The sequence below is a fragment of the Lactuca virosa genome, chromosome 3, assembly GCF_052849685.1.
Source record: "Lactuca virosa cultivar CGN04683 chromosome 3, Lactuca_virosa_CGN04683_v6, whole genome shotgun sequence".
NCBI classification, from domain to species: domain Eukaryota; kingdom Viridiplantae; phylum Streptophyta; class Magnoliopsida; order Asterales; family Asteraceae; genus Lactuca; species Lactuca virosa.
Window position 1 is genome coordinate 118,459,671 of NC_136428.1, and position 12,394 is coordinate 118,472,064.

The window sequence follows — 12,394 nt, forward strand, 5'->3', positions numbered from 1 at the left end:
CTGGTTCTATTTAGAAGTTATCAAACAATCCTAAATTGAAGATTGCTATAAAAGACAACATATTGTCCTAACTCCTAACACTACTCTCCAATCGAGTAAGTGCAATCACAAATGTTCACGTACGTTCTATATTAGAGATGAAGATTGGGTAGGGTCACATCCGACATGATTGGCTCCGTCAATACAATGCGAGAAGCTTGTGGGGGTTGTTTTCCCCGAAAGGTCACAATAACAATAAAAAAATGAAATTAAGATGGGTGTGCAATTTTCTATAACGGGCATGAATTATTAGACAAGTATTCCTTTGGGTTAAGATATTACTTAGCATAGAATATAAATTGTACAAATAATTGGTTATAATAAAACAAATTATAAAAGTAATAGCGAACAACTAAAATCAATTATTAACCAAGCACATGTGACATGGGCAGATGGGCCATGACTAATCACAAAAGATATAACCATACACTTTTTTTAACTTCTATCATCTTTATAAATAAAGAGTAAATTATATGAATCATCCCTGATGGTAGTGGCAAAAATTATCTTGGATCGTCCCTTATATCATAAAAGGTTGCGTGTTTCATCCCTTGTTAGTTTAAATTTGCACGCTTCATGCCTTTCGAAAGATGAAATGACAATAATGTCATTTTTAATTTCTTTTTCATTTATTTTTTATATTTCTGATTGTTATTAATTATTAAAGATATATTTTTATCATTAGAAGAGAACTCTCTCTCTCTCTCTCTCTCTCTCTCTCTCTCTCTCTCTCTCTCTCTCTCTCTCTCTCTCTCTCTCTCTCGTTTGAGAACAATACCCACCACTACCACCGGAAACACCTCTTCCTTGTCCTCTTTCTCAACAATCCCCACCACACTAAATCAAATGATACCATCCAAAACAAAATGAATTAGAAATCAAAATCCAAAACTCAAGCTACACACCAAAAAATACGCAGATGCAAAATTGGAAATTTCTAAACCCTAATGCTTTCCTTTTTTAGAGTTTAGCAAAATCAAAACATGGTTTTGTAAACCTACATGCCTTTTCCACATAAAATGGGGATTTTTTGTTACAATAGAAGCAGAAGTGATGTTGATTATTCAAAAATCGAAGTTGATTTGCTTTATAAAAAGAAGATCTCATGAACCCTACTGTGAACCATGATCTTCCCAGAGCTTGCAGGTATGCTGGTGATAGTTCTGAGTTGTAGAGAAAGAAGCTTAAAAGCTTTTCTTTTTTCTGGGTGTATTTCACATCAAATGAGGAAGAATGGGGTGATGGTATCCTTGGCAGCTCCGCACACACAACCTCGATCTCATACCCAGACGACCAGTAGACTCAAAACCAAAACCCTAGCTAGGTGACGTCAGGGCGGGGCTAGGCAGCGACGAAGTGGTTTCAGCGATGCCGACGATAAGGTTTGTGGTGGTGGTGAGAGGTCCAAGGTCGGCGAAAAATGCTTGAAAGAGAAATAGAGGAGAGTGAGGACGAGTCGCCGGAGCAACTCCGAATACGCCTTCGTTCCATCGTAGCCTTTCTGACGAATGATTTCTGGTGCAGTGTACGACGGAGTTTCACACTGGACCAGAGAAGAGAAAGGGTCGAGAGTTTCATGATCCTCCATATTTCTTTCAAGAGAGCTCGATCGGGGACGAAAGGAAACATGGAACAGAGAAAGTGAAGAAGGGGAGGAGTGGGTTGGTTGGACAACTTTTTTTTTAGAGTTTAAAAATATTAATAAATAAAAGAAAATTAAGAAATAAATTATTAAGGGTAAAATAGTCTTTTTATGTCCGAAAGGATGAACTTTGCATGTTTTAAACAAACGAGCGGACGGTCCAAATTAATTTTTAAAAATAAGGACTGAACGTGCCTTTTGACACCTGGACGAGAGACGATTCGTGTAATTTACTCTAAAATAAATATTAACTTAGCAATTTTGAGAAAGATCTGTTGTTTCGCAAGTTCTTTTTCACAAAAGCAATTTCACAAACATGTTGAGTACTTAGTTAAATTCATGATATATATTGACAGATAATACAAAGAGTCGTTACTATTTAGGTTTTGTAAACACTATACAACATACGTTTCATGAATTTACATATGTTATTATATATTTGAGACTTTTCTTTAGACCAAATCACAATTTCATTCAATCTTTTATATTCTATTCAAAGCTAATTTCTTTGAGTCGATAATCAATTAATAAAAAGTGATATTTATAGTATTTATTTGAGTCGGTTTGGGTATCTATCATATCTAAATAATCGTATATTTAATTTGCATTTGGGCATAACCTATTTCAGGTTGATTAATTTGGTGAGAAACGGATAATCGGATTAGGTTATCTTCATCGATATGTAAATGAATATAATGAGGAAAATGGACTTTTAGATATTATTCGTTATATGTTCCTACTAATGGTTGCATTGTGTGTCTTTGAGGTGATGCCAATTGGTTGGGTGTAAATCAATCAAGTTGAAGAGGAATCGGAGGAAGAGGGTCGATTGGAAATCCATCATGTTAAATAAACCAACATAAGTAGCGAAAAATCCCAAATCTTCAAATTATCTTAGAATATAAAAATGTTTTAACAAAAAAAAAGTTTCAGGAATAAACGAGAATAAAACACACAGAAAGACACAATATTTAACATGTTTTATCAATGTGACCTACGTCCACACGATATGGGAGGTATTCTTATTCATGAGCTTGAAAATCGATAGTACAATGCAGTTAAAACTTTAGCTAATAGTCTTTATTACGTAGGCATAGAATAGACTAAAACTCTAAACAATAATATGGTCGGGCCCAACTAAGCAAATCAACGGAAATCAGGGGCGGATCCAAGGGTTATCCCGAAATTCGTTTTATGTAGTGTCTATATATGTATCATTAACTTATAAGCACAAACAAACAGCTAGTTTACCGGTTAAAGTGTTGACTTATTGAAATAAAGGTCTCAAGATCAATTCTTGCTACTTACAAATCATTTGTTTACATTTCTTTTATTTTTTCAACTATTCTATTCTTTTATCTTCCCAGCTATTCTATCCCACATCGCCAAACACATGTAAATTTAGTTATTTTCATATATTATATAAACTTGTTATCCTCATGCTTCATTTGATATCTACTTTGAGTCTCAATCGATTCAAGTATCAAAAGACACTTCAACTTCATGTTTATATAACAACACTTGAAGTTAGCTATGATTCAGTTAAAGTTTGGGTTTAAAACCAAAATCAAACTGGAAAACCCAAGTACAAACTGAAAACTGATGGGTTTGGGTTCGGTTCGGTTTTAAAAGTTTCAAAACTAATGTTGTCGGTTTTGGGTTCGGTTTTAGGTAAAAATAACTCGGCGCCCCATGCTCAGCCGTTGCGGTGATACCCTGGAAAAAAAAGTGGGACACCTCTTTGCTTTGAGTCTGGCTCCGCCACTGACGGAAGTACGTACGTTGATATATGTACGGTTGATGGTCCAAACACTTATCTCGTCCATATCGAATGTCGGGTTAGTTTACTTTGCAAAGGAGGATCAATATATATCTCAATTTTCAGTTCTCAAGTCACATTAACAAAAAGATATTCAATCAACATTAGAGACTATTGTATAAAAGTAAAGTCTATAAATCAACAAGGCCCAACTTAATTTCTCCAAAAGTCTCTAATCACCTTGTCAACATTTATAGTTTTTATGAATCGCCTTCAAATTAAGCCGCGTGTCAACATAGTATGTTTGGATATGAAGCCTAGTAAGTTACCTTGATGTTAGAATCCTTATAAAAAATCCACACATTTAATTTCAACTTTCAAACAACTATGAAAACATCTTTCAAATCAACGTTTAAAACAACTTTTAAAAAGAATTTTCAAGACACCTTTTAACCATTTCCCCCTTATAGAACATTAATCAACATAGCTAAAACAATACATCTTACAGGAAACGTTTAAAGCAACTTCGATGAAAAAAATTTAACCCACATATAAGTTACATAACTTACATCGTCAAAAGTGAAACATTATATTCTTATCTTAAAATAGACTAAGATAGCTTAGGTGTTGTTTGTTTTTTGTCTGCAAATGTTCTTGACCTCTTCTATATGCGTCGCGACGCACAGACATTAGGCTTCGCAAACTGTTTGTTTTTTGAAGACTGCAAACCCAAAAATGTGTGTGCGCCCTCTTCTTAGCGCAGATGCGGACCAGAGTCTTCTAACATCTTCAGACATCTTCTAGTTCAAAAAAACATATATATCTTTATTTATTTTTTATTTTTTTAAATTTATATTTATTCCAACTTTATTAATCATAAACAATTTGAAAAAAAAAGTTACAATACTTTTAAAAAAATTCGACGACACAAACATGATATTTTTGACAAACTTATAAATAAATATTTATTACAATAATGGTCGTTGAAGTTGTTTATATAAATATGAAAAAAAAATCATAATATATAAACTCGTCAAGCATGTTAGTTGTTGATCCTATGCTCTATTTGAGTTAGATGATGCCCTTTAGTATCTCACGTTCACTCTTTCGGACCTCACATATGTTGTCCAGCAAATTTGTCTCTATATATATGATCCATGTTAGACCCATTTTAGCAACTTGTAGTACATACTACCATACGTTTGGGGCACTCTAGATAGACCATGGTATTCAAATTTATGTCTCCCCCGAGTGTAGTTGCATATTTGGATACTAAGGAAACTTTCCCTTTACTCAACAATCCAAGTCCAACTATTGCGTGTTCTTAGAGAGTACTATGCTCTCTTAGGGGTTGTTTTTTTTTAAATAACAAAATCTGGCAGCTTCGCGCTGAACACGCACAACACTTGGCCTTTTGCATATGTTTGTATTTTAGAAAACTTTGGACTTAAAAAATTGTTGTGTGTGTGCTGTATCATGCAGCTTTGGACCATCCTCTTCAAACCACTTCTAATGCCTACAACAATAAAAAAGAACAGGATAAAAAGCACAGCCGCTCCTTATCCTTCTTCGCTCTCCACCTCCATCTACCTCCAACCTTGATGCTTTTTTAATCGTGTCACCTCCTCATTACCATCGCCATCACCCCAGATTATGCCGACATCCATCACACAGTTGGCTTCGTCACCTGGTTCATCTCCTTCTGACACTTACTTTGTCGGTTCTTCTGCCTACCTCAGCTGCTTCCTTCGTTGGTGCTACCAACGTGAACCTCCCTGAGCCACTACGTTTTTGTCGTCGTGAGCCTCTGAAACAGCCTTCGCACCAGGTCCCTTTTCTTTTTACATTTCCTGTAATCGATTTCTTTTCCTGATTCATGATGCAAGTCGTTTATTTCAACAGTTAAAGTTCTTGTGTACATATAGCGTTAATCTTTGGGTAATATGTTTTTTCCATTCGGGAATTATGGTTTTCACATGAATGAACAATAGATTTTGGGAAGGTGATCTATAATCATATTTTGATGAAATCAGATTTGACAATGGACGGTTTTTCAATCATATTTGTTTATTGTTGAAATGTCATTTATAAGTTCTTAATTTGCTCATATTTGTTTTGATTGTTGTTATATGGTTGTTGGAATTTGTATCGTAATGTGAGGTATTGGCTTGGAGTTTTCGTCAAAGACGTGCATTAATCAATAAAGAAAAATTTAACCATGCACATACAAAACTTCAGAACGTCACTGAGTGTGCTTTTGGTGTCTTGACAGCACGATTCCCTATATTGAAGAGGATGGCACCATTCCCGTTGGTTACACAAAGAAACATTGTTATTGCATGTTTCACACTTCATAATATTATAAGGAGAGAAAGACCGAGTGGTTAGTATTTTGCATGATACGATGAACCTAATGTCTCGTTTCGAAATAACAATGTGTCCATTGATGATAATGAAGACGAGGTTCCAAACACATAATATTGCAGCGGACCGTGAATATATGACTTAGTTACATGATGAAATTGTTGAGCAGTTGATGCAAAATATGGAATTAATTATTTTAAATAACATTGTTATTCTAAGACTAAACTTGTTATTGTAAGACTAATTTGGTTGTATGAATTTTATTTCAATGTTGTAAGACTATAATTATTAAAATTTTGGTGTTGAAAAACTATTTTAAGTTTGTAAAAATCGGTTTATTTAAATTTCAGTTAATTTAAGCAGCTTGTAGACGTTAAAAAACAAACATATTTCTTATTGCAGACTGCAGATGTTTGGTCTACCTCTTATGTTTCAGAGAGTTGCAGATGTGGTCTGTAGACTACAGAAGTTTTGGTTTCAAAAAACAAACAACACCTTAGTCCTATAAATGTCGAGTACAACGGTGTCGCCAATATTGTTGCGGAGATCTGCTAGCTTTATAACCTTCTACATGGGTTACATGCCTCACCCTCCAAAGAAACGAAAATGTGTGATAAATTCAGTGTCATCTATATGTCCTCCAACTCAGTTCAACATAAGCAAACCCATCATGGTGATATAGACATTTATAGACATTCACTTTGGTTGTGATCAAGTTGTAATTGGACGAGACCGGGTTCCACATGTTCTCTGTAGCTCTTAATATGTTGGTATTTTCACCGACGTACTTTTGTCTTCTTTATTTTATAAGTTTCAATCCAATTTAAACATCTCAGTCCTATCCACCGATTGTAGGTGAATGTAGTGGATATAGACAATGTATGGTCACACCCATGTTAGGCCCATTTTATATTGCCCATTAACTTACTTGTAATTATTTATTTATACGGTTATACCTAAATCATGTGAAAGATAACTTTTACAGGAAAATCATAATCTTGCAATTTTTTCTCTGCAAATGCGGTGTATTATATTGTTAGTGGTTTCATCGGGACTCGTTTTGTTTACAAAAATGCTCGTCTTTTATTTAAGTGGGGTTATCGATTTTACTTCTAGGTGGGTTTGGCTTTCCCAGATATGGGTTGTCTTCGCAGCCATTTTGATTAACTAGTAAGGGTCGAAAACAACAATAAAGAAAAAATCACAGCAACGCCGATTGAAAAATATTACAAGAACGACATCCATCATATCCAACAAACCACAAGAAACGAAGAATAAAATTGATATGAAATATTTTTAAAAAAGTGTGATGTTTTTACTATGTCGAGTCAGCAAATTTGGCTGACTCGGTCAGACATTCTTTGTTTGATTTGTGGCTTTCTCAGTAAGCTAGCTATCTCAAATTGCTTACTGGGTCAGCATAATACACATCGCTGACTTGGAAATAAGTCACTTCTACCCCTCCCTCTTTATTCTTCTTTCCTCTCGTTCCATCATGACCTAAAAACACAGAGAGTGCATACCAAAAAAAACGCAGCCACACATTGTCTCATCTACAGCTGGAATCGCCTCATTGTCGGTCGCCGCCATCTCGCCGGATAGTGCCTCGTCGTCGGTCGCCACCATCTCGCCCCACGCCATCTCTCCAGTCGATTGCACATATAATCTCCAGGTAAAGCCCTTCTTCTGTTAATGGGGTATGTTAATACAATTGAAATCAGTTATGAAATCATATTATCAACTGTGTATAATGTATTATGAAATCATATGTATATTTGCTGAAAATCAGCTTTATCTGCTGAAATTAGATGTTAACATGTGCTGGAAATCAAATTTATTTGTTCAAAATGTATATAATTGCTTAAACATGAAAAATTTTGTTCAATTTGTTGAAATTGATTGTTATTGTTGCTGGAAATCACATTTTCAACTGAAAATAGATCTATATAGAGTAAAAGGGTAAAATGATCATTTGTTATTTATGGTTTTTGAATGATTTTTGTTACTTGTGTGTGTTAAAGGTGACTAGACTTTAGTCCTTTCTTTATTGATTACTACAAGAAGAAAAACATTGTTGCATGTTAAGGATTGAAAGTGAGACTTTTTTTTTGAAATCCCCTGTTCTTGTTCTTGTGCAATAAGATGGTGACTGATGTTTCATGGTCTAGTGAAAACAAATAAAGAACACGTGTCTCGAATTCAGATCAAATTGCAAGGTAAAATGGTATGAGGAAAAAGGCTTAAAATTACATGTATAATCAAAATGACTTGTATAGAAACGAACAATATAGTTGAAATGGTAAAAATGACATACAATCAAAATTAGTCAAAATCACAAAAATGGTTTCATGCTTCTTGTTAAAAAAGAAATCAGAAAAAAAACATATGCAAATAAACTAATAAAGAGGTTTTGTGGTTCCTGTAAAAACTACCATAATGATTATCAAAAGGGCATATAAAATTTATAATTACTTTTACCAATGTGCACTAACTAATATGAGAATTAGGTAATGAGTTTAAATTTAAAGTTACATAAAAAAAATTAATGTAAAAATGACTTGTACTAATTTAAATGTAGAAACAGATAAAAAGAAAAAAGAAAACAGAATAAAGTGGAAAACTGAAAGTTGTGATGATATTGTTGGTTTGGAACGATTTTTTTTTTTTTGTATAAGCTATGTTGGCAATGCTGTGATTTTTTTTTGTTTATAAGCTATGAAATCTGAATTTTTTTTTTGTGATTTTTTTTCTTTACAGCAACTTAATCCATCACTATATATAACAGAAGGGTAAAATGGTCATTTTTCATCACTCAGCACATTCAGTCAGATGTACAATCAAACAACAGGATTTCTTACTCGGTCAGGATTTCTTACCCAGACAGACATTTCCCAGTCAACACTTTCTCAGTCAGCAACTATCAAACGGGGTCTTAAGTTATTTTTGTTATAGGAGGTTTTTTGCCAAGAGATATGATTCTTTCATATTAGTTGATACATTGTGATTACAAATGAACCTTATTTATATAATCTTCAACAATACCAATATCTTTAAAAACTTTCGAAACAAATTACGTCCACTTCATATGCATGTTAATACAAAAGACACCCACTTCGAGTCTTCGACCATATACAAATGAGAGGTGATATTTTCATTTATTGTTTTGATTCATTCACTTTTATACATTTTAATTGAAGAGAGAATCATGATAGGGTATAAAAGTCAAAACACTTTTTTTTAATGGATGGATCAAAAACACAAGTGAAAATATCCAAGTATAAATGTCAAATTTCCAAAAATACCAAAATGAGAGCCACCAACCAAATTCATTAGTCATTACCAATATAAATCATCAGAAAGAGACACATTCAATCTCGGAAATCGAAAACAAGATCCCACAAAAACATCCAGAAAAAGATGCCAAAACCCTAAACTATATTAATAAATTAAGCTAATTGATCTCTACATAAGTTACACCATATGTAAGTAGAAAGTCAAACCTTGGTCAACGTCTTCTCCCTCTCTCCATTTCATTCAAAGAATTATCATCCGACACCCCCATCCCCATCCCACCACGAGAATGCATTCGCACATTCTCAACTTCCAATGGTGCAACATTTAAACCATTCACACTCCCTGTTTGCGTGTCATTACTAGACTCTGCTAACATCTGAAAATAAATGTGGGGCCCCCAACCTGTATACACATCAAAACAACTAAATTAAATAAAATAACATCAACTGACACACAGTTTAATAATTTAATAAAACTGTAATTAAAAAAATTGGAGGGTTTAGGTTTAATTTACCATCAATGTCATAAGGTGGTGGAAAGAATTGTAAGTAGCAAAAAGAAGCAACTATTAAACCTAAAAGGCCTCCTGCAAATACATCTTGCCAATGATGCCAATAGTCATCAACACGTGAGACACCAACTAAAGCTGCAATGAGTAAAGGGAAGACAATGATACAAAGCTTTGCCACGTGGCCTCTTTGGTCAAATGCCCTGATTTTTCCAGCTGTGTACCATGACAGAAAACCAAGTCCAGCAAAGCACCCTGTATATGTATAATAATGTAATATATGGTTTATGATGTTTTTTAAAAATAAAAAAGAATAATGAACTTACAAGATGTGTGTCCACTTGGGAAGCTTTTGTGTCCTTCTTTGATAACGGATTTTAATCCAGTACACATCACATTACTTGTAACGGGATCAAAAACCTAACATAATTCAGATCCGTGAGAGATTTCTAGGTAGTGTTTGGCATGATGGAATCAGAGAAGGGAATGGAATTGCCAATTCCATTCCCTTAACTCCCTGATTCCATCATAAGGATTCAGAGAGAGAACTCACTCACCCCTTTGCCATCAGGAAAGCAACGCCAGAAAAAGTCAGGACGAGGTCTCCCAACTGCATCTTTGATTGCATCAGTCAAAACTCCTGTAACAAGTACTGAAAACAGAAGACCTGAACAACAAATCAAAAAAAAAAAAAAAAAAAAGTCATTTCTCATTTTCTCCAATTTTACAAATCAAATATATCCTACATATCACATTTACCTAGCACTGCTTGATGAAGATCATAAACATCCTTTCTGATAAAGTAATATATGAGTATGACCACAAGTGGCAATAATATTGCAATAATCTGTTAAATGAAAAACCAAAAATAAATCAGTGTGTAAAGATTTTAAAGTGTCAAAGTGCGTATTCAGTATTGCATAACATTCATCAAAGACTGCTTACTGGAACAGCCCAAATGGGGACAGTGTTGTCTTGTAAAGGGTATTTTAGGTCTTCCATCATTTCAGCTCCAACAAAGCGGTGGAATGGTTCTATCACATTCAGAATGATTTCCATGATCACAAGAAATATGAAGACAAACCAATCATGCATGTGAGCCCTTGCCACTTTGGTTCCATGGGTCCTTATAGTATGCGCACCTAATTGGATTTCTGGCATTTCCCCTAAAGTTTATCCATGGTATGAATGAGGATGAGCAATTGAGCATGAACAGAGGAAAATGTATGAAAATTAGTTGTCAACATGAAGCCGTTGATGAAGAAGCAAACACAAACATGAAACATTCGTCTGTTTTCAATTTTCAGTAGTTAATTTTGTGGCATGAGTTGGTGCGCAAAATACCGAAACAAAAAACAAAAATCAAACGACAGCAAGCGCCAGAACATAAAAAATGCAATTGCAAATTCTCCAGAGTAGATGCTGAACTCAAATCAGTCACAAACTTACAATCAAGCACATTAGGTACGAATTAGTTCCTCACGACTGAATTAGGTGAAAACCTAACAATTGTTACCTATAATAGAATAAACTGTGGTTCGAGAATTATGTAAAATCTATACAAATGTCCATTTCTAGCGAAGAATCAGTACATAACTTCAAAATCTTAGAGAAACTGTAACGGTGATAAAGAATAAGCATAGTTGTAGAGATTCTCGCAACATCGATACCTGAAATAACTTGAGGAATGAGGGAGGAGCGTCTCTAACAGAAGTCTCTGAAAGTAGGTGACGCGTTCACTGTGTGTGAGAGAGAGAAGGCGCAAAAGAGAGGGAGAGGGTTTGAAAAAACCCCAATGTTGAAACGCCACCGCGGGAAAAGGTGGGGCTCAGGGGCACACAGAGTTAAAAAGAAGAGACCGATCGAGACTGAAAGATATAGAGCATGGAGAATGCTGGGAAGAGAAAGGAGATAGACAAACAACTTTATCAAAACCAATCAGAAATTGAAGATAAAAAGTGGCATTCCCCTCCTTTTGTTATCGTGAAGGACAACAAAATTGATATACATGCTTATCATGCTTTCTTTTTTATTTTTAAAAGGTAAAATTATAAAAATGGTCCCACGGGTTTGATGTTTTTATAGTAGAGTAAACTATAAATTTGATCCCGGCTTTATAATTTTATGTGATTGCAGGATTGAGTCTCTTAGCATTAAAAATTGCATAGAACATCCTTATAAATAAGTTTTATTGTGGATTTGATCATCGGACTTAACAACCATTAGCTTTGGCTATTAAACCATCCCACATACCCTCACGTGAGGGGTATATTTGTCTTTTCACTTGCCCATCTCCTCTATCTATTAGCCGGATCATCTACCTCTTATACATATGAACCATAATCATCTACCTCTCATCTCCACTGTCTCTCGATCACTCTGCCTCTCTGCGATCACTATGTCTCTCATCTCCCACACTTGCATAAGAAGCTTTAAGAACCGATTGAGATAACATCCTCATCTAACATAAGGTATTACACGTTTGTTCTGTTAGTTTTGCAATTTTTCACAAAATAAAGACAATAAACAACGATTTCATTCCATTCATTCACAAAAAGTTGAAGCTTTTACACCAAAAACTAACAAAGTTAAATCTTTTCCAAAAAAAAAAAATTGCATGCTTAAACCTAACAAGAACACCAAAAGTTTCAATCTTGAGGCTTCACTCCTCCTGTTGAGCCTTCTCAAGAAGCGTCGTATGATCATTCAATCATTGTTGAATAACCTCCGATAGATTGTTGAGGGTCAAAAGGAGCTCCACATCTTTAACTTGAGATCCAAATAGGTA

General features: G+C 34.6%; 1 protein-coding gene across 2 annotated transcripts; it reads right to left on the minus strand.

Moving 5' to 3' along the window:
• Positions 1–9,111: 9,111 nt before the first annotated feature.
• LOC145166462 (lipid phosphate phosphatase 2-like) lies at positions 9,112–11,553 on the minus strand. Of its 2 annotated transcripts, none has more exons than XM_079085447.1 (7): positions 11,277–11,553; positions 10,552–10,772; positions 10,366–10,453; positions 10,164–10,273; positions 9,933–10,026; positions 9,613–9,822; positions 9,112–9,500 (listed from the first exon to the last, which is right to left on the minus strand). In XM_079085447.1, the coding sequence occupies exons 2-7, from the start codon at positions 10,765–10,767 to the stop codon at positions 9,310–9,312; spliced, it is 909 nt and encodes a 302-aa protein (XP_078941573.1). In that variant the 5' UTR covers positions 10,768–10,772; positions 11,277–11,553; the 3' UTR covers positions 9,112–9,309. The 2 variants fall into 2 exon arrangements, with proteins under 2 accessions (XP_078941573.1, XP_078941572.1); XM_079085446.1 differs by having other exon boundaries at positions 9,613–9,861; positions 11,277–11,551.
• Between the last annotated feature and the right edge of the window lie 841 nt (positions 11,554–12,394).